Here is a 23,540-nt window from a genome sequence, read left to right as displayed (position 1 = left end):
ATATTAAATATAAATATGTATTTATATCTATTTTATAAATAAAATAAATATAAAATATAAATACTGCCCCCCCACCCCCTAAAAAAGGACTTTAATGAACCGTTTGGAATCCATGGAGGTGAATTTACCAGTCGGTGACATACTGCTGCTGTCAGCGCTTCATTACATACACATACATCATTCTGGGGGTGAGGGGGGGTGTCTCTGACCGCCTGATGCGGCGCTGCTGCTCCTGCATTAAGGTCATGCGGGGGCCCATTAAGTGGCTAATGGGCTCTGATTGCTGGGGAAACCAGCTATGACAAATCAAGAGATGTCCTAATGGAAGGACGTCTTCAGTCTGATGGTGGAGGGGTGGGGTGGGGGGGGTATCGGTGGTAAGGGTGTGGGGGGGGCACTCAGACTCGGCTCCAGATCTGCCTCTTCAGATTTAATGTCCTGTTTACACTGAGAAAGAGTCTGATGGGGGAGAACATGACAAGAGTGGTGGATGATGATGGTCTGAGGAGAAAGATCAGTGATTTAAAATCAGTCAGTTCATGAATTATAATAAAACTATAGATTAGACTGACACCAGGGGATTGTAATAATAATGAATAATAAATAAATAATATATAATAACAATAATAATAAAAAAAATACATCCACAAATACATATAATACATATAATAATAATAATAATAATAAATAAATAAATAATACATAGATAAATAATATATAATATTAATAATATTGAATACAATAATAAATAATATAATCAATAAGTAAATAAATAATGATAAATAAAATAATTAATGAATAAATCTGTTAAGGGCTTTACATTTAAATTCTTAAATGACTGTTCTTCCTCTTTTCCCACTGGCTGGTGTCGTTTTATCATCTCCTCCTGGCGTCTGGGGGGGGGGTGGTGGACAGGGTCCCTACATGGCCCCTCTCTCAGAAGTGAGGGGACATCATTTGTAGATAAATTGGGGGATGTGGAGGACTGTGAAGAGTTCTCTCTAATCCCACTTCACCTTGAAGCCGTCTGGCTTTTTTTTTTTGGACTCTATCTTCTCAATCCCACAGCCCAGAAATCAACTTCTTAACTCCACTGGGGTTCATGGTTGTGAGGCAGGATGGGGGGATGGGGGGGGGTCTGTCTCCGGACAGGTAATCCACAGGGAGATTATCTGCCTCACATGTGGCACAGGTGCCGGCGGCTGATAGGACGGCTTTAGATCGCAGCAGATAAACAGCAACAACAAAAAACACACGTGATTGGTTCACATCGGATGACATCACATCTTCACCGCTGGCGATGGATCCGATCGGTAATCCCTCCTGTCGGACCGGGATTAACTCTTTAACAACAAGCAACAAAGAATAGAGACAATAATAAAACTTTAACAGCATTTTATTCAACCTGTGACGCAACTTTATTCTATTTCCATGCTTTACAGGTAGAGCTCATGCATTAGACCCCCCCCCCCACCTACCCCCCCAGGCTTCCCATATTTAATGCATTAAATCAATGATGCTGCAGATGAACCAGTCACAAGTCACCGCCGTCATCACATGGATCCCAGTCCTACATTCAGTTGTACCTCAAAGTCATTTCTCCAAATGTGGGGGGGGGGGGGGAGCCTGGAGCCAGGTGTGAAGGTGGGCGGAGTTCAAACGTGTAAAAACCAGCAAAAAGGGTAAAAATAAACGCGTCTTAACACCGAGAGAGTTAAACCTGGAGGAAGTAAAGATGTTAGAAAACCATCCAAACCCTTTTGGAGTTTACTTCTACATTTGCTCTAAAGGAAACGTCCTCTGAACGAGGTTTTAGCGGTAAAACGAGATAAAACAACAGAAAACAAGACTTTTTAGAGGTTTGACGGACGGGACACGGTCTTTGGTGGAGGGGTGAGGAGGACAACCCAGCGTCTTAAATATCCTGTATGACCAGAAGGAGGCGCGCCGCAGAGCAGAGAGGAGAGGTCACGACACGGGACACGACACGGAACACGAACCCACCGTCACTGCAGACCCCCCAGGGAAGGTCTGACCACATGCAGAACGATGACATCACTCCGAAACCAGCCTGTACATCAGTCCTTCGCGTAACGTTGCATAACTAAGGGGTTAATGATCTTCCATCCGAGGTTACCAGGAGTCCATCAGTCCCTCCCCAGTAACAGTCCAGTGGTGACGGGGTCACGCTGACGTCACCGCGGCGACTCGGCGCTGACTCAGCTGGTCAGGGTGAACTGGTCCTGCTCGATGGGCTTCTTCACCCAGGCCCCCAGCCCGGCCCCCTGGAAGGCCCTGAACAGCGTCTGCTTGGAGCCGTGGTACTCCACCGCCGCCTGCTTGGCCTCGTGGTAGCTGCTGGGCCGCCGCGTCCTGATGCGCAGGGTGGGGGAGAGCTACGGGGGGTGGGGGGGGGGAATATGACACAGGTCTGAGCTGAAAAGCTTCATTTTAGTTTGATGAGAATAAACTTTTAATAATTTTAGGGCTTCATTCCAGGTTTAATGTATTTTCACATCTTTAACCCTTTAAACCCTGAACAATTAAAAAGTTGTCAGAAAAATCTAATTTTTGGAAAAAAAAAAAATTGTCAAAAAAATCTTTTTTATATCAATTTTTATTTAAGACCTTTAATTAGTATAATTGCTAATGCAGGAATTTTTTTTTTGCGTGCAAAATGCAGATTCATGAGGGGACACCTGTTCCACACACCTGTGTGAACAGTTGTTCTCTCTGATGAAGCTGATTTGAGTTGATTTTTATTTTAGTATTTGAAGGCAGTGATTGGTCGGATCATGAGGTTTGCATGTGTGTGACCAAACTAAAAGCATCAGGTCTTTTATTTTGAAAGAACAAAAATGCATAAACAGGTTATGCGCTTAAACTTTAAACGACATCATGATGATCCTTTATTTTTGACGCCCCCCCCCCTCCCCCACCCGTTACCTTGCAGTGGAGGCGGAGCCAGCGGCTGTAGAGGGCGTGTTTGCAGAGCCTGGAGGGTCGTCCCAGGTCGTCCTTCCCGGTGGTGGCGTTCACCACCTCCAGGCTCTGGTCGCCCACCGTCCAGTTCACGCTGAAGTTGGGCGCTTTCCCCGGCTGACGAGCCTCCGTGTTGCTGATTCCTGGAAGGGGCAGGGAGGGGGTTAGTTCAGAGTGGACGCGGGGGTGGAGGTGGGCTCGTCCGTCCTCTCACCGCTGAGCAGCGGGCGGTTGAGGCTGAAGGGCGGGGCCAGCGGGTGGATGTCGGCGATGCGCTGGTACGTGGCTCTGGACAGGTGGTCGGCGTGGTACAGGCTGCCCAGGATGATGCTGGAGAAGTAGAGCGGCGCGCTGAAGTAGCTCATCAGGGAGCCCTGGAAGCCCACCACGTTCCACCTGGGGGGGCACGGAGACCAGGGGAAATCAGCCGAGTGCTCGGAGCTAAACCCCTGAGAATACAAATGCGTTCGAGGCTCCGGGGGGGGCGGGCTGAGTGGCCTCCTGGAGGTCTGTGGAGGAGCCTCATCAGAGGCCTGATGACACCTGAGCGCCGCCGCCGCCGCCGGGCGGCTGAGATGGAGTGATTGCGGAGCGACACGGAGATAATTCACCCTCTTTAGACGCGCAAATAATCACCAGGATCCCCGCCGCTCGGCTCCGACGCGCCCTTCAGCGCCTCGAGAGGCTCTGGGGGGGCCAACGCTGATGGATTTATTCAGACGGCTCAGTGAGATGTGTTACACCCAAACAGGAAGTGGAACACACACCAGGTGGTAGCTGTTAGCGGCTAACGTGCTAGCTGGCGTGGGCTCGTGCTAACCTGGCGATCTTGTCGCTGCAGGACATGGTGAGCAGCCGCTCCCCCTGCAGGACGCCGTCCCACGTCTGGATGGTGTTACTGGACCGGACTGGGATGGTTCCTTCGCCGGATTCGATCTTGGTGCGGAGCTGCCCCCGGGCCTTCCTGTTGGGGTGTCGGTCGCCCTGATCTGAGGGCAGATAAGATCAGGGGGGGTCAAACTCAAAAGGCCAGATGTAACTAATAAATGTAACTAAATGTAACTCAATGTAATGTAACTAAATGTAACTACTCCTTAATGTTACATAACTGAATGTATTACCTATTCAACTTACAAACATTAGTTTGTAAGTTGAAAAACATGTTTGTTTCTCTGTTCTAACATAAATCCTTTGAATTTGTCAGGTTATTAAACCCACAGAACTCCATCAATCAAGGATCAAACTATCAATCAATAAAGAAAATATCAAAAGAAACGAGTTAAAATGGGCTGAATTACTGCATTGTGGGAAATGTAGTTTTGGTCAAAGCCCACTTTTGACCTTTTATGCTCTTGCCGGCCACATAAAATGATGTGGAGGGCCATATTTGGCCCCCAGGCCACATCAGGGTAAACCCCCACCAGACCCACAATGGCTCCGCCCTCTCACCCTCCACTCCGGCCTCGTGGGGGGAGAAGATGCGGGCGTCGCCGCAGGGCGAGGTGCTGATGTAGAGATGAAACTGGACGTCCTGCTTCAGCCTGAAGCCCTGCCCGTCACACCTGGAGAAGATGGACTTCTGGTGCTCCTCTTCCTGATTACTGCAGATATTCGGGGGGGGGAGGGGGTCAGAGGCGTCCATCCTGTTTCAGGATGTGTAACCTGACGCGACGGGGCGGGGCTCACCTGAGGAAGTGCTCCAGCTGGGAGTACAGGTACCTGATGAGGCAGCGGCGCGCCACGATCTCGGCGTGGCAGTCGTTGAGGGCCAGACCGCGGTCGCTCATGTATTCACCGTTGATGCACTTCGTCCCCGTGGAAACGCAGATGACCTCCGCCTCCTTCACATCAGCACCTGCATCCCGGAGAACAGAGATCATGTGATCATCTGGTGTCGTCATAGCGACCTCTCACCAACCACATCCGGACACAAATGAGTCCAGGATGAGATCACCTGACTCCAGCGTCCTGCTGTCCAATCACGTCGCAGCCTCAGACCGCGCCCTTATAAAAGCTTCTAGTATGAAGGTTCTGACTTTAAAAAACAACAACAAATCACCTGTTGTCATGACGACACCTGCCAGAACTTTCCGCCGAGCGTGCGGAGACGTGAAGTTGTCCGTCAGCTCGCTGAACTTGTCAACGACCAGACGAGAGACGGCGTCCGCCAGGACCTGAGGAGGCGACAGAAACACACGAGAGGAAGAGGAGGATGAACGCTGATGAAGCACAAAGACCAAAGCAACAGAAACCAGATTGACTGGAAGGAGCGTAATGACAATAACCGACATGATTCCCTCTGAATACGAATGAATCACCTGCTGCTGAAGCCAATCATCAAACAGGACAGCGCTGACAGGCTGCCACGAAAAGCTCTTATCTGAACTCCAACTATTATTGGATGTTTCAATTAGGAATGCTGCACTGGTGTGAATGACAGGCAGAGATCCCAGCAGCTTAACCGTCCAATCCTCTGGCAGTAAGGAGAGCCGCCGCAGCGCTAATGAATAGCACTCAGAGAGTGATGCTAATTAAGATAGCAGCTCTGTTATCCGTGTGCACGGATTACAGGCAGGGATTAGTTTATGTGTAAATAGGTTCCCAGTATATTGAACTTGTTCCTCCTGCAGCCGCCTCCATCTCTGATCAGATTGGCTCAGGATGGTCTTTCATTGGACGACGAGGGAGTAAACACTCTGCATGCATGTGAAAATCTGTGATCTATAATGTTATAAGAGGGCTGACTACCAGAGGTTTCAGCGCTGATGTCACAGAAGTGAGTCTTGTCATTGGGCGTACCCACGACCAGCCCCTCCCCTTAACAGAGAAATGGTGATGTCATTCACCAGATATACTAGGTCTCCAGTAAAGACCAACTTAGCAGAGTTAGCAGTATGCTACGGTGTAAGATAAGTTCCTAGGTAGGTCTCCTGTGATGTTTTTACAACACAACATCCTCGTTTTCTCTTCATGAAACTTTCCATGAGGATGAATGAAGAACGACTGCATTAAACTTTGTTAAAGAAGTGGCAGGAAGCAACACCGCCCGTTACAAACAGGCTGGGTCAGACATGACAAACAGTCTGGGATTGTTCTGCCTTGGTTTTTCGCTTTGGTTGTTGGATTGATTTAAGTTTTCTCTCATTTTCTCAACAATGTAAAGGAATGTAAAGTTGCATAGGAGTGGGACTTCTAGATTCTAGATAACCTTTTACATATTTCCTTTCCCACCCAACCGGTCAAGGCAGATGACTGCCCTCCAGAGTCTGGGTCCTGCCCAGAGTTTCTTCCTCAGTGAGGGAGTTTTTCCCGACATTGCCTCTTATGCTTTCTCTGGAGGGTTCTGCTGGGTTAAAGCGATTTAAAATTCTGATGATGTGATTAATATTAATTAATAAGTAATTGATTACCCTAATCCTGACCAGACAAGGCAAAAACAACAAACAGTTCAACAGTCTGGGTTGTTCCGCCTTGTTTTTTTGCTGGTTGCTTTGGTTTTTGGATGGATTTCAGTTTCTCATGAAGACATTTTCTCTGTAAAGGATCTTAAAGCTGTGCAGGAGTGGGACTTGGCTAAAGCTAAGCAGAATGTCATTCAAAATAACCCTACTCCTCACCAGACCAGGCAAAGACAAGGAATCAGTAAGGTAAAAGATTCTTTTCTTGGGTATCTTTCCCCATGCTTACCTGAGGCAGGTGTAGCTGCAGTCCTTCGCGGGGTATCGGCTGTCTTGATGGCGCCTGATCCAGCTGCATGTTAAACAGGGCGGACAGAGCAGCCTGGGCGGCCCGGGCCTTGGCCAGCTTCTTGTTCCTCCCAGAACCCTGGAAGTTCTGAGCGTCTACCACTACCGACATCACGAAGCTCTTGGCGTGGCTTTCCCCGCTCTCGGACACAAAGTCGTACTTCAGGCCCGGCCGCAACTCATTGAGTATCATAACAGGATTCTTGCCACTTGTTGGGGAGACGAAGGTGGAGGGGGCTGCAGGTGAGGGGGCTTGGACCAGGTTGGGGATGGGGGAGGGTAGGAGAGGGTACTCTATCCCCAGGGAGCTGAATGAGCCGTTACTGTTGGATGCGAGGTAAAACGGGTCGTCTACCGGTGCAGATGTCTCAAAAGCGTTAAAGAGCATGTCGGGAAAGTCGGCCTGGTCCGAGGTGAAGTCCGTGTGCACCGACAGAGTCCGGCCCATCGCCATGTGGGCTTCAGACGCGTTGGGAAACTGGACAAAGGAGCGCAAGGCCTTCTCTGCCGCGTTCAGTTTGGCCTTCTTCTTGGTCGGACCCGACCCCTCAAAGAGCTGCCCATTGACCTCCACAGTCATGACGAAGACCGGGGCGTGGACCGGCCCGGTCTGAGACTGCAGCCGGTACTGCAGCCCGGGTTTGATCTCATTCAGCTGCATCAGGGCATTCTTGGGCAGAATGGGCCCCGGGACTTTCTTACGCTTCTTGGGCCTGTACTTGGAATGCGAATGCCCATTATTGCCCTCCTCTAAGGGGCGCTTCCTCCCACCCCCAGCGCTCCCATTGGGGAGTTGAGCAGCCTCGGCTGCCACCCCCTGTTTGGAGTAGAGGTTGTCCGAGTTGCGATTTTCCTTAACATCTGTGCTGCATGAACCTGCGGTGCCCAGAAAGAGTAACTTACAACGCCTTCGTTGCAGGATCTTGTAAATGTAAAATTTAGAGATTCCTTTATCTCTGTTTGCAACTGAACCAGTGATGAGTGTTCCTGAAGGGAGTTAGAACTGGATGGATATGGCTGGAAAAGTTTAGTTTAGACAACTAGACAATCTGAACCAACGTGTTTTAGAGATGTTTTAGAGATCTCACCATCTTCTAACGAAAGGTTTAAGCTATTTGTAGTAGAAGATAACAGATAGAACTGGTTCTCCTCTTTCGTTTTTTTTTGGGGAACACGTATCACCAGGTTCTGTTCACAAAGCCGACGGAACTTAATGTAAATTTCCATTTATAACATCCTCCAGCAAAAGCTCGATAGGTTACTCCTTTCGGTGCTCAGGACAGAAATCAATCCTATAAAGTGCAGGTTTAAAGAAGAATGGGAGGGGGGGGGGGGGCAAACAAAGGTTTCAGCTTTTTCCCATCCTGGAGGAAAACACCAGAGAAATTATATTCAATTTGAACATTTGGATGATTTAAAGAAAACTCAAGATTCCAACAAACATGGGTGTGAACACCAACAGGAGCTCATGTTTACCTGGCGTTGAACTCCTGTTCAGGCACTGATTCAGCCAATAACTGTCAAATGATACATCTTACAGGTGTTTGCAAACTGAAGTGGTCTAAAAATCCTTCTTCATGTCTCACATTCCACTTCATATATGTCAACATGTCAACAGGGAAACTTGTGCTGATGCTTCAGTGCCTGGACAGAGTCCGGCGCTCCTTCACGGCCGTGATGTCGACTGTGGACAAACGCACTAACAAGCAGGCAGAAGTGGGGGGATGGAAATGAAAAACATGGAAAACACAGCAGCCGACAATCCCCTCAGCAACTAGTCGGGGACAGTGATTATAGGTCTGCTGGGGAGGAGAGAACATCGTGTTATTGTTGCTGCGGCTCAGCAAGCAGAAGCGTTCATTTGAAACACATCAAGCTGCAAGGTCAAGCGTCTGGCGGGCGAAACCGTCGGTTTCAGGTGGGCAGTGAACGCATCGCCCCGCAAACTGGTCCGCAAACTACAGTTTGTCATGTCATCAAAAAGCCCTTGAGGAGCCTCGAACGCTTCCGTCATCACATAATCACACGTCCTCCTGACGCCGGATTAACGTCTGGACACCAATAGCTAGGGCGCTAAAGCGGCTGCATCAGTTAGCGCCGGGGCCGAGCATCAGGCGGCCAATCACAATCCAGCATTCACTATCTGGTTTGAGTCTGAAAGCACGTCGGCTCCTTTCAGTCACACCTTTTCCTTAAATCTATTCAGGCTTATCGAGGGGCAGACGGTTTCAGGACCTCTGCTCCAAACCCTCCTGGCTCTAAAGGTTCTTATGGGATATTGTTTTGTTGGGAACAATCAAAAAGGAGTGAAATCTCCCAGTAGATACACCCTGACCCAGGGATTAGACCAGACCCTTCTGTCTGAGCTGCTGGAAAAGAGTTGGAGTGTTTGTTCAAGGGCAGCAGAGAGGAGAACAAAAAGCAGAACCAAAGCTGAGGATCCGGAACATGCTAACGTACATGCATCACACACACACACACACACACACACACACACACACACACACACACACACACACACACACACACACACACACACGTTAACGTCCTGATGGTGACTCACTCATGCTTTCCACTGGTCCCCCGTCGGCCTCCAGGAGCCTCTGGTGGTTCCGAAGGAGCCGAGCTCCGACCCGACCTGCAGGAACGACATAAAGCTGCTGAGCAAACGGTCCAAAGGAACCAGAACCGGGTCGTCACGGGAACGCTGCGTCAACACTGCAACCCAAAGAACGGCCGCCTCTACCAGTGACCTCTGAACCCTTCAGGACCTTTGAATGTTCACTCTTTAGATGCTTCCTTCTGGGTACAACACCTCATTTGCTCAAATGTAACCACTCATCAGCCGTCTCACCCCCCCAATTGCCCTGAGGTACCCTCGTCAGATGGGGGGGTCATCGTTCCAGAGGCTGATAAGAGTCGCCATCATTCCCTCCGGTCCAATCAGGAGGGTGTCACTCAGTACGCAAATAAACAAACCGGGACGACACAAATCACTGGATAATTACACATGACTCCAGAGATGGAGGCTGGGGGGGTGTTGTTCGATCGTGGGGGGGGGGGGGGTTCAACTGCTGGACAACATCATCTTTTCCACCTCGGGTGGGTGTCAGGCTCAGCTTCACGGTTCTGACCCAACAGAAGAGACTCCGACTGGCGTCAACGACTCTTCAAAGAGATGTTATCCCACGGGATCATCCACTTATGACGTGAAAACAGGTTTAATAAATGATGAAGCCACATAAAAATATCATCAAAAATAAAAACCTCTAAATAAATGACTTTTGAAGTGGTAGGATGGGTTTGTGTAGATTGGACTGAACTAGTTGGGCTTCTTTAAAGATCCTCAGCTGGTTAAACAAACCAAAAGAACATTACATTACACCTAAAAGCCTTTAATTGTCTCAATTTCTTATAATCCGATGTGCCTTATATACGAAAAAAAAGTGTTAAAATAGACCATTCATTAAAGATGACTTCTCAGATGCGTTTTATAAACCAGTGCGCCTTCCGTATAATTTTTTTTTTAAAAATACACCATTCATTGAAGGTGCACCTTATAATCCAGTGCGCCTTATAGTGCGGAAAATACTATAATTCAGTGAACCCTCGCTATAACACAGTTATATAACGCTACAACACAGTTATATAACACTATAACACAGTTCACCTTTCGCAGTTCCACTGATTTTTTTAGTGTAGTTTTTTTAATGCTTTTTTAAAAAAGTGCGTTGTGTTCTGCATCCTGATTGGCCAAGTGTTTGAACCACTAACTAGAGTGTGCAATCTTAATTTCCCTTCGGGGATCATATCAGTATATAAAATAAAAAAAAAAAAACTATATTAAAATGAAGGGACTGACCAACGTGAACAGTCTCTGTACAGCTTGCCAAATTCCCCCAGAAACCAACGTTATCAGCACAAAAAACTAAAAAACTTTATGAAACCTTTGCTAACAGCGATGACGTTCATGACAGCGAAGGAGAAGAAGAGGATTTCCGGCCATTGATGAGTGCTGATCACGCAGTAACAAGCATGGGCTGGTTTCAGAAATTTCAGACTTAAAAATGTTCTCTGCGAACACCGCCGGAGCAGAGGCACACGTGAACAAAACAATCAGAGATCACCGAGGGAGGGGGACTGAAGCCTGAACACGTGTTGAAGATGGACGACGCAGGTTTGTTTTAGAAGAGAATGTCGCACCTTTATCACGCAGGACGGGGAAACACGCGCGAGTCACAACCTCCTACTGATGATTACAAATTTTATTTTACAGTATTTCTAAGAACTATTATGGTTATTTGTTCAAAACGTTTTTTTGGTTTTATTTTTTTTTAAATGCTTGGGCCTGAAAACAGGTTTTGATCTTTGATTTCATTGTATATTTAGTTCAGTATTGTACAATAACTAAAAAACAAAGCGGACCACTTCACGGATTTTGCCTATCACGGGTACTTCTTGGAACACCCCCCTGATAAATGAGGGTTCCCTGTATTTCTACCCAGTTCTCAGCCGCTGGCTTTCCTTGGTCTCCATTTTTAGACCTTGTTGGTTTATAAATGTTTTGCTCTGCTGAGCTACACGTGTGAGGACCCCCATTAGACCCCATGATGGTCCTCCAGCAGCTGGTTTCAGCTGCTGGAGGATGAACAGCCGGCGGCGTCGGGGAAACGTCTCGTACGTTAAAGGGATCCGTGTCCCCCCATCCGTGTCGCGTGGAGGAAACGCTGATCAGACAAGCAGCACCGAGTAAATAAAATCCTATTTACGCCGCCTCCCGCCTCACAGCCACAGCCGCCACGGCTCGACGCCCCCCCGAGAGGAGACGATCCATCTGAGGAGGGGTTAGGAGAACATCTCCTCTGAGGCAGAACCGACCAGGAGCATTAGCATTTACTGCTACGTTAGGTACAAAACATGGATTTAGGGTCAGAATCATCGGTGAAAACAAGTCCGACGTGTTTCAGCGCCGACGCCTGAGTGGTAATAAATATTCAGTTAGCTCTCCGTTAGCGGGTTTTCACCGTTAATAGAAAATAATGGATGTTTGGAAGAACTCAACTCAAACTGATGAGAAGTTTGACAAGATGGGATTTAGTTGCTGCTCCGGCGGTCGGGTCGACTCCCAGGAAACCTCATGGACGGCGCCCACTTTAGCGTTAGCGCTAACTAGCGGCTGAGCTGACAGTGATGGATGGATTCTGGAGGCTCTTTCTGGAGTTGCCATCGTTGCTGGGGAGGGAGAACAACTGCAAACAGCTGTCGGAGAACCGTTTCGGAGGCGTAACGCAAGACGGATCGACCCCGAGGAGGCGCAGACAGGAAGCCCCCGCCAAATAAAAAACATCGGCCGGCGGCGCCGGGACGTTCCCCTCAAAACAAACTTCCATTTTCTGGCCATGAAATGACATTCTGGGACGAACAGATTGGAGCCTGACGGGTGGGGGCGTGACATATCCACAGGAGAAAGGAGCTTTCTAGCTTTCCCTCCAAATTAGGAGGGAAGATTAGCGTTAGCCTGAAGCTAATTAACGCTCCATGATTTCACCGCTTTAACGCAAACAATAGGAGCTGCATTTCTTTATTGTGCCAGCATGTAAATGTAATTTAATTTAATCTAACTAAAATGGTGACATTTCAGTAAACTTTTACTAAACTCATCTACTAATTGCTTGACCTTTTCAGGCTGGAAGGTACAAACAGAAAGCAGATTATTAACCCCCACCTCGCTGGAAGTTTCTGTTTTTAAATTCACTTTAACTTTTCACAGTCTTCTGGAGCTGCATGGAAATGTGACATTTTGCTGCAGATTAAAAAGAGAAATCATAACAGAATCAGTCTAACGCGACCGCCAAGCCGTCACTGTCAGACGCGTACGGGGAATAAATTAGCGAGGCGACGAAGACGCTTGACGCTCGGGATCGATCTCAGCCTCACGGGGGAAGTAGAGGTGGAAAAAAAAAATCAACTTTAGTCTTGTTAACAATGTGGAAAAGGAGTTTTAATACTTTACGGTCTGCTCGCCTCACCAATGGAACTGAAGCTGAAGGAGACACAGGCGCAGACCTGGAGCCACCCCCTGCACCTGGTGCGGCGTCAGAAACACGATCAGGAGGTCGACTCTACTCGTCTGCTGGAACGGCGCCGCCGTCTGAAACGCGGTTTGTTCGTCGCTGCGTGAAAAACAGCGTGAAAACATCTCGGCGCTAAACGTTCTACAAGGGTTCTTCTGTCGGACGCAACGGCGCGTCACTCGGAGATGACGCGCGCCTGTGTCTCTGAGTCAATCGTATTTATTGATTTATGTCGCAGGATAAATAGAAAATGACACCTGATTAAATTAAAATAAATTAAATTAGAATAATAAAAAAACAGATAAAATGTTCTAGTCGGGTTCTGACGTGTCTGGAAAAGCACCGGCTCAGATGGGGGGGTCTAAATAAATACATCTCTGTCTCTCAAGGACGTCCAACATTTCCACTCTGTGAAATCTTTATGACATGTGCCCCCCCCCCCCCCACTCAAGGTGCTGGGAGGTGGGGGGGCAGGTAAAGAAATTAAATGGATTATCTCCCCCCCCCCCCGGCAGGAGTCACTGACAGTTGGTTGTTTCCAGGTTGTTTTATCCTGGAGGTCACAGAAGGTCACCCCCCCCCCACACCTGTATATTCACTGACCCCCCCCACCCCATTCTCCCTGCATCACTGCCCCCGCCGCGCAAAACAGATGGCTATCGCCATCGCCTCGCCCCGGTCAAGGCCGGAGCGGGTCCACTATCTGCTCTAGTGAGGTGAGGTGGGGGGGTGGAAGTGGAGGTGGAGGTGGAGGTGGAGGTGGGGGGGGGGCAGGAAGCTGAGGGCTGATGTTGATTTCACACCCCACAGCCCCGGGATTGGGGTGGTTGATGGACAGGCGGGGTAGAAACGCGAAGAACCCCACCCCCCCACCCCATCTCTGGGGCCCCCCAGCTGACTTCCTGTTGACGCCGCTGACAGCAGGATTTAACGGGAGCAAACACGCCCCCTCTTCCCTGGATGATCTCCTGTCAGGGGGGGTGGGGTGGACTTTAAACATAATCTCTTTAATCTGGCATAAATTAAAAGTCAATATTAGAGGAGCTGATTGGGAATCTTTGATGGACAGTCGGGCTTATCAGCAAAGCAGAGGGGGGGGGGGGTGATGGGGGGGATCACAGAGCACAGATCTGTGGCTGACACCCCCCCCCCCCGAGCTGCGGCGGCGGAGTGATGCCTCATGGAGCACATCGGCTCACGCCTGGATTCACTCCCAGTAGATTAAACTCACACCTGAGTTCATCTCAACACCCCCGCTTAGCAGCGCCGACGGGGGGGCCGACTCGCCCCGCATGCAAAGTGTGCACAAAGGCCCCGCCCCCACGTTAACGCCGTTCATCAGCATCAAAGTGTTTCATTACTGGTGAGAAACGTGACAAACAGGAAGTCCCGACGGCACGGGAGGAAGCACTTCCTGCTGCTTGTTTCCATGCCGACGGCAGCATCCGACCGACGTTCCCACGGTCCAGACTCCACCTGAGGAGTCCCGTCTGAAGTCGGCATCGACGGTTTTTACTGCTTCATCGTTCAGGAGCCGCGTCTCAAAACAGGAAGTAGAAACGTTTCGTCCAATCACAGACAGGAAGCAACACGTTAAAAAGGAAACCAAGAAGCTGCTCTTCAGCGTCACGACCAGGGCCGTTCCTGACGCGTCTAAACATCAACAACAAATACCAAATTTATCAATATTGACCCTGAAGTTCAGGATCCATATTTAAACTCAGATTAAATCCAATCTGACCTGAGATTAGCTAAAAAAAGCCCGACTTTATCAAGTCGCACGTCTAATTTTTACTCTTTTTATCACGTTTCACTTCCTTCTTATTTCACTGCTTTAAAAGAATAAAATTACGTCAGCCGAGTTCAGATTATCCTTCAGATTATCAGGTCTAAATCTGGACGTCTGAGTTTAAAGAAACCACAGATAATCCAGAGTTTTCTGTTCTAATCTCTAATCCTTCAATCAATGGAATTTATTACAAATGAAAGAATCAGACAGATTTTAACAACAGATCAACACGTTTACATCAATCTGAACACTTGATGATGATGATGGTGATGATGATGGTGATGATGGTGATGATGATGATGATGATGGTGATGATGATGATGATGATGGTGATGATGATGGTGATGATGGTGATGATGATGATGATGATGATGATGGTGATGAGTGGTAACATCTTCATCATCAACAAGTCTCCCCCCCCGTGAGAATAAAATCTATCACCCTATCCTGCATCCCTGTCGCCTGACAGACCCCCCCCCTCCCGGAGCAGCGTCAGCCGGTCCCGGGGGGGTCGGATGGACGGGTACCTTTCCTCTCGGCGCGTTTCTTCCTCCTCCTCTTGAACCGGCGGCGGATCAGGCAGTGGTAGGGGGGGGCGTCCAGCAGCAGAGCCATGTTCAAGGCTACCCCCCCGGCTCTGATGTGCTCTCAGTGCTGAGGAGAGACACACTGAGCCTGGGCAAGTTTGGGTAGAGGAGGGGAGGCTGGGGGGGAGGCGGGGTGGTGGTGGGGGGGCAGGGGGAGGGACGGCCAGTCTAGCATGAAGCAGTCAGAGAGCTGCTGACACGCCGCTGTAAACGGCTGTCAGATAAATGGGCCCCGCCCCCTCCGTCTCCTCATGCACCCCCTCAGCCCCCCACACTGGGGAAAGTCACATGACACTGCTCCCCACCCCCCCCCACCCCAAAAACCCCACAAACTTAAACTTTCCAGCTGACATCACAGGATAGAAATATATTATTTAAAAAACTGTTTTTAACATTCTGTTTTTTCATTCATTCATTCATTCATTCATTCATTCATTCATTCATTCATTCATTCATTCATTCATTTTCTATTCTGCTTCCTCTGCTTTCGTGGGTCACGGGGGTTGCTGGATCCTACCCCAATTAAAAATTAATCAAGAGCCAGAGGTGGGGGGGGGCATTAAAAACTGTTTCTACTGCTCCTCCGTTCAACACTTTGGTTCATGTTACTTTATAAAGTGAATGAAACGAGCTGATGAAACCGATTCTGGGTCGTTCCCATGGTTACAGCTGCAACATCAATCTGGATTCTCTTGTTTTATAGTGTTATTTATGTTATCACCAGGTCTATAACGCAGGACGAGTCGCTTGAACAGAACCGAGTCCATGTGTGGCGGGTTTGAAGGACAACACTGCCCCCTGGCGGGCTGCGGCCACATTACATCATCACCATATTTTCAAACCCTTGAGATCATCATCATTTAGAATAATGATAATGATAACCATGAGAATTAGAGAAAACTCAACTTAACCCTAGAACACCATCGTTTAAAATAGTAACAGAATAATATACCCAACAAAAAGTACCAGTGGTGGTCTTCATTTACGTCCCACTGCGACACGTCGAACAAAATGAAATAAAAGTGTCAGCGGAGACACTTTTCTTAAAAAATAAAAGGAAATTGAAAACACAAAATTCCTAAAAAAATAATAAAATAAATCCTTAACTTTCATCCAAACATTACAAGGTTTAATGCTTGAATATGTTTATCTGAATTAAAGTCGCAGGACAAAAGAAACGAAGGACGCTGTGATGTCCTGGTTTTGTGTTCCACGATATTAAATACACAACATGAATGTGTCCCAGACAGGAAACACTCTGCGTCCAATCAGGGCGAGTTATTATCCATCACATGACATTCTATCGTACATCCGAGGACCAACCTGGTCTGTCGCCGTCAGGGGGGGTGGAGCTTCACTGTCGCCGTGACCTTCTCCTTCAGGGGGTGGAGCTTCACCGGTGTGGTGACCTTCAGAACAGGAAACATTTGGCTTATTTTTCAGATTGGAAGAAGAAGAAAAGAAGAAGAAGAGACAGAAATGAGGGGGGAGCAGCAGTTACACCTCCAGGCCTGTAGGTGGAGCCGCTCCTCCACGTTTTGAGATGTTTATAAAATAAATGTTTAAACTGAACAAAAGTCAGTCGGGTTGTTCCTGATTTCTGTACGGCCAACAGAGAGTATTGACGAGCAATAAATTAATTACATTTGGAATTTATGTGTAAAGACAAAAACCAGAAAACAAGAAGATCTCTGTCAGCCAATCAGATGTCTGGATCTGTCAGCCAATCAGATGTCTGGATGTGATTCCGATGGGAGCAGAAGAGCAGGAGAAGCAGGATGGAGGTTCCCAGAAGGACGTGAGCAGCCCTACTTTCATACATTTACATATATTTCAGAGGGGAACAGGCAGGGGGGGCTGATGGGAGAAGGGGGGCTGGTACAGGAGGTGGGGGGGGGGGCACAGGGGCCTCACAAGGACGAGACGTTGGCTGGAAACACACTTTTAACCCCTCAAGATCATTTTTTGAGCTTCATTATTTTTTTCACTTGTGGATAAATATTGTGGGACAGGAAACACACACACACACACACACACACACACACACACACACACACACACACACACACACACACACACACACACACACACACACCGATGACCTTCACTGCAACTGAGTGAACGCTGTAAAGCATGATGGGGGCTGTGGTTCTTGAGCTGTCGTCTACAGAAGCGGCCGGCGAGGCTGCGTGACCTCTGACCCCTGAATCCGTCCGTTCATTTACACACTTAACGCAGAGTTAGCTGGCTGGCTAGCATGTTAGCTCCACGTTAGCATCACCTCACCACTCCCCCCCGACCCGACGGTAAAAACAAAGCCGCGTCTACATAACGTTATTTACAAAACCAAGAGGAAAAGCAGGATCATAAGCCCCGCCCCTTTCCTCACCTTGGCCCCGCCCCTTTCCTCTGTCCCCATTTAGCTCCGAACGCTCGTCTGAGACAAAGCAGCTATTTTTGGAGAAGCAGCTCGTTTGTTCTCGTTCCAGCGCCGATGTTCACATTCGGCCGTTTTTATTCACGTTTATTATTATTTTGCTTTTTAAATGTAGATCTGGGGGTTAAAGTTCAAAAGTAGCTCAAACAGCTGGATAAAAAAATGTTAGTGAGTAAATCTGAGCCGCAGCTAATGGATAAGGAGGATAATTTAATCAAAATACTTTCCTTTATAGATACATATCTTTTTATTCGGCCTCAATCAGGGGCCGAATAAGAAAAATAAATAAAATAGATTAAAAAAATTTAAAAAAAACCCCCAAATAAATAATAAACTAAACTAAAATTAAATTAAATAAATAAAAAAAGAAACAAATAAATAATAAACTAAAGTAAACTAAAGTAAACTAACTTAAACTAAATTAAACTAAAATAAAATAAAATAAAATAAAATAAAATAAAATAAAATAAAATAAAATAAAATAAAATACAATAAAATAAAATAAAATAAAATAAAAGAACCAGGAGGTTCTGGTCACAGGTCATCAGTGGCTGGAATAAAACGCTTATTTCCTCCATAAAGAGGGCAGTCCTTCACTAGAAAGGTCCAATCATCTTCTTCCTGTGCTGCGGCGGCGCTGAACGAGCCCCCGGGGGGGCTGTTGGATTACACCGGCGTTCGATTGGCTGTCTCTGACCCGACTGGAAAACGTCTGTCTTGATGGAAACAGCCGGGCCGTGGGGACAGTTTGCTGACGAGACCCGACACACACACGCACACACACACACACACACACACACACACACACACACACACACACACACACACGCCTTATTGACAATCAGGTTGAGTTATGGGGGGCGTGAAGGGGCCGTGCTGGAGGACAGGGGTCACGACCTTCATCACTACAACACACACACACACACACACACACACACAGGTCGCACACACTTTTCTCCTTTAATTCAATCTGTTATCAGGATGTCCGTGTTCCTGCGGCCCGAGGCGTGATCATAGCGTGATAACCGTGTGCCGCATTCCATTTAGATTTAATAAATATCGGTTAGTTGCAGGTTTATCTTTAACTTTATTCCTGTTCAATTCTTTATTACAATTCTTTATTATTTATTGCTATTATTTCTTTTGTTTTTGTTAAACAACATTAAATCTAAATGTTTGGACACTTGTTTACCTGTAAACAGGTGGATTTGATGAATGAATGTTTAACATGGAGACGTCTCTGATGAGGCGTTTGAGGCCCGCTCTGGAATCTGATTCCCCATTGATCCACTTTTATTGGTTCTGAGTGCTTCCTCCTTATCATATCATTTCTATTGGTTGTCATGACAATGCACACCCCATAGAAATGCTGAGTTCTGATTGACGTCAATGAAGTTAAAAAGGTAGGAAGCAAAGTGAGTCAGAAGGAAACGTTACAGATTCTGAAATGATAGAGAAAAAGGAAAGCATTTAAACCTTTATTATAAACATTAATACCACTACTTTAATTTTATTTGTTAGGATGGAAGCTTACATGAACATTAATGATATTTGAAGCTAAAGTGATGATTAATGAAGTGCTAAACTATCGACTTTGGTCATCTTCGGACTGAGCGCTGTGAATTCCTACCGTCACAAACGTCCCACGTCTTTTGATTGATTTCTGTCGTTTGGTTCGATCAGAAGAGAAAACTTCTAATTCTTGTCTTTTTTAACATCATGAGGCTTCGGCCGCGACACACACACACACACACACACACACACACACACACACACACACACACACACACCGGAGATGTGAGCGGATGCTAACGTTAGCATTTATTAATAGCATCTGTTTAGGTGTGACAGGAGCGCTGACTCATGATGGTTCCGGACCCGGTCACATCCTCCTCGTCCCGCTGGGACAGTAAAAACACAAAGTCACCTTCCCACCCTGCAGCTCCCGGCGGTCTGGCCCCGCCCCCTGCAGCCCCGCCCTGACGCACTGACACAGAACTGCACACGCCGTCCTTCACACGCCGTCCTCCCTGAAAATAAGTCTCCAGGCCCCAGGAGACAAAGGGAACCGGGTGGGGGTCACATGACCACCTTCTTAAAGGGGACTTCCTTCTATGGAGGTCTGAGCGCTGACCCCCCCCCCCCCCCCGGCCCCCCATCACCTCCTTCCAGACTGACTGGTCCTGGTAGCCCATTCGTCAGCAGATAGCTGTTAGCTGTTAGCCGTTAGATGTTTACTCTAGCGGTGATTCATTAGCAGCAGCTGGAGGGGCGGAGTCAGGGGGAGGAGCTCCGAGCAGCTGGAGGCGGTGCTGATGGGGCGGAGTCAGGGGAGGAGCTCCGAGCTAATGAGATCATCAACACATCCAACATGAACTGTGTACTGCCGTTTATGTGTGTGTGTGTGTGTGTGTGTGTGTGTGTGTGTGTGTGTGTGTGTGTGTGTGTGTGTGTGTGTGTGTGTGTGTGTGTGTGTGTGACCCTTAAACCCAGTCTTCTTCATAATAAAAAAATCCAGCTGGAAACCAGAGGAGATTCTAAATGAACCCGGTGGGACACAGAGGATGGAGCCGCTGCCCCCGGCGACAGGCGTTACTCCGGCAACCGAATCCTCCTGATCTGAGGATGTTTGGTAAACCCGGTTTATTTTTAACTCATCTCAGAATTTAGACGGGTCCGGTTGGATGAAGATGCCCACTGGTTGACTCACAGCCGCCCACGGAGTGAAGAGGCTTCCTGACATCCGACTGGTTTTCTTTTTTTTTTTGCTTCTATTTCGGTGCATGTAGGCTAAGTGAAGACGAGCGGATGAAGCCTGAGGCTGAAACGTGTCAGCAGCTCAACCAATCAGATGAAGACGGGGTCACACGGGGCGACCCTTACAGACCGACGCCCTTCACAACCGTCTTCCTGACAATACCAGAACATTTCAACAGTTTTTAAGATTAAATTATATGTTCTGTAAGAGCGAAACATAAACAGACAGACGAGAAAGGGTTAAACGGATTTAAACCAGGAAATAAACCCAGTTTAGATTCAGAAAGTCAGGATTTGATCACAGCCAATCCTGATTAGGCCTGGTGGCATCATATTGATCGAGCTTTCAGTTTCCATTCAGCACAGGACACACACACACACACACACACACACACACACACACACAAACACACACACACACACACACACACACACTGAACACATGGAGGTGAAATATTCCATCCAGATTGAAACATGTGTTTTAATCCCTGGACTAATGTTTCATCAGAGATGGTTCTAATCCACAGAACCAGCAGCTTCTATGCTGGACCCATTAAACCGGGTCACGTGGTCCAGTATTGACCGGCTGCGTCCCACTGAAGTCCAACATTTGACTTTAAACAAACCACAACAGTTTAATGCCCACATATTGATCCGGCTGGGATCCGGTCCGATCAGATATTTAAATGGTTTTATGTGGAAGTTCAGTCAGGAAAAATTTTGTTTGCTTGAAATTATTATTATTATTATTATTATTATTAACATTATCATTATCATTATCATTATTATTATTATTATCATCATTATTATTATTATAATTGTTATTATTACCATTATTATTATTAATATCATTATTATTATTACTATTATTATTATCATTATTATTATCCTTATTATTATTATTATTATTATCATTATTATTATTACTATTATTATTATTATCATTTTTAATTTCAGAAGGAAACAAATACAGAACAGGAATTAGGATTTGGATTAAAATGTTTCTAAACCTGATGCTAAATGATGGACCATCAGTCACGTGACACCTGATCATGACCCAACTTGATGGTTGTGGATCAACTTCAGGCGGGTCTGATCTGTCTGACTCGGTTCGGGTCCAGTTTCAGCTGCTGAAGCTGCGCTTGTTGATCTCCGGTCAGTTTCAGCCTCTCCACTGCGTTTTAATCTCAATCGGATTAAATTTGAGGTAAAATCTGCTCCGAGGCGACGGAACGCCTCCAGCCCGGACAGACCTGACATCCAACCAGCAGAAGAACCAGAAAAGAAGCGGGTGTGACTCACGGTGTTGCCCCGGTGCCGGTGATGCCGCTGCGCCCCGGACTCCGCGGCGCGCCGCCGGACCTGGAGGTGATGGAGCGGCTCTGCGGGTCTCCGGGAGTCGGATCCAGAACCACAGGATCTCCAGGAGAGCTCTTTCCTGGCTGCTCCACGGAGAGGCGGCCTCGTCTGATTGGACGGGAGGGGAGAGGTGGGGGCGGGAAAACGAGGCCACGTTTGCGCATTACACCCCGGCAGAGCCGCTGATTGGACGGAGAGTCTGCGGCGGGTGTTTACCGGAGAGCCCCCGGTGGTCCGGCGTGAGCTCATGTGAGAATACACGGAGAGTAAGTTGTACACACACACACACACACACACACACACACACACACACACACACACACACACACACACACACACACACACACACACACACACACACACACACACACACACATTTACTGTCAATGAAAACCTGACAGCAGGACTTTTATTTCTGATCAGCCAATCAGCTCATTTCTTTTTTTCTATTTTTCTGGTCAGCCTATCCCAGCAGGCCGTGGGCGAGAGGTGGGGTACACCCTGAACGCTTCGCCAGCGCACGGCAGCGCCACAGAGACAAACAACCGTTCACGTCTGTGGAAAATTAGGGACGATAATGGAATAAAGAAGAAGAAACACGAAGTCCACACAGAAGGGAATCAAACCCACAACACACAATCAAAACACAAGCTGAGGAGAGGCGGGTTGAGAAACAGTCAAAAACCAACCCAAAAACAATAAACAACAACAAACAAATAAACACATAAACAATCACATGTAATAAACGCAATAAACAAACACACGACAGAAAAGAGCCACAAGAAACAAGACATGAAATAAACCAGGAAGTAATAATGTACAAACAACAACAACAACAACAACAACAGCTGATCAGCTGAGCGCCGTTTTCCATGTGGGCTCAGTTTCAGGCCCAGTTTCTGTCTCATTTAACTCCTGGATGTGTGAAGCTGAACTGTCCTGCGTGCTCTGACGCCCCTGAACGCAGCAGAACAAGAGAATTTACTGAGATTGCGTCTTGAATTAAAACCAAACATGCAGTCAGGCTGTAATTATTAGCTGTGATTATGGTGGTTGAGTCTGGGGCTGGAGCGGACCCACATCTGGATCCACTAGAACGCGTCCACATTCCTCCCGTTCTGGAACCACAGACCTGGACTCATTACAGCTAATCGTTCAGATGTTACACACACCGTCGTGAAGGAACGCCGTGGGTGTGTTACACACAAAGCAGAACATGCATGATCATCGTCATCATCATCGCGACCTCTGACCTCCAGACCTCCGGTTTGACTTTCAGCCAGAAGAACCTGAACACGTGAAAGCAGTTTTACCGCCTCGTAAACATTTATGAACTCTAACCAACAGTAACACACACACACACACACACACACACACACACACACACACACACACACACACACACACACACACATTTACACCATAATGTAATCCACACATTGTGTTTTACATGAAGCTTCATGATTTTCTATCACAAGATGTGAATAAATTAAATACGTTTTATAAGATTATTAGAAATTAATCAATAAAACAATAAGTTAATAATAAAGGAATTAAAATACTGCTACTACTAAAATAATGGTAAAATGATAATAGAATAAAATGATGATGGTAAAATACAATAACTACTACAGCTACTATTATTACTAATAAAACTATAATTATAAAATGTAATAAAAATAATAGTAATATAATAGTAGTAGTAATAATAATAGTAATACAATAAAATAGCAACAAAAATAATAGTAATAATAATGTTAGTAATAATTCTAGTAATATAATAGTAATAATAATAATAATAGCAATAAT

At 47.0% G+C, this 23,540-nt stretch overlaps 1 protein-coding gene across 2 annotated transcripts; it reads right to left on the bottom strand.

Moving 5' to 3' along the window:
- Positions 1 to 1,436: 1,436 nt before the first annotated feature.
- LOC137591654 (double-stranded RNA-specific editase 1-like) lies at positions 1,437 to 21,822 on the bottom strand. Of its 2 annotated transcripts, XM_068309792.1 has the most exons (11): positions 21,675 to 21,822; positions 16,502 to 16,587; positions 9,292 to 9,366; positions 6,670 to 7,604; positions 5,042 to 5,156; positions 4,669 to 4,837; positions 4,432 to 4,583; positions 3,803 to 3,971; positions 3,197 to 3,378; positions 2,947 to 3,125; positions 1,437 to 2,396 (listed from the first exon to the last, which is right to left on the bottom strand). In XM_068309792.1, exons 3-11 carry the CDS (start codon positions 9,293 to 9,295, stop codon positions 2,220 to 2,222), a joined length of 2,082 nt encoding a protein of 693 aa, XP_068165893.1. In that variant the 5' UTR covers positions 9,296 to 9,366; positions 16,502 to 16,587; positions 21,675 to 21,822; the 3' UTR covers positions 1,437 to 2,219. The 2 variants fall into 2 exon arrangements, with proteins under 2 accessions (XP_068165893.1, XP_068165892.1); XM_068309791.1 differs by lacking the exons at positions 16,502 to 16,587; positions 21,675 to 21,822 and adding an exon at positions 15,119 to 15,250.
- Positions 21,823 to 23,540: the final 1,718 nt, after the last annotated feature.

Source organism: Antennarius striatus, chromosome 24, assembly GCF_040054535.1.
Source record: "Antennarius striatus isolate MH-2024 chromosome 24, ASM4005453v1, whole genome shotgun sequence".
NCBI lineage: Eukaryota > Metazoa > Chordata > Actinopteri > Lophiiformes > Antennariidae > Antennarius > Antennarius striatus.
The sequence above is the reverse complement of the archived record's forward strand: the minus strand, read 5'-3'. Positions and strand labels throughout refer to the sequence as shown.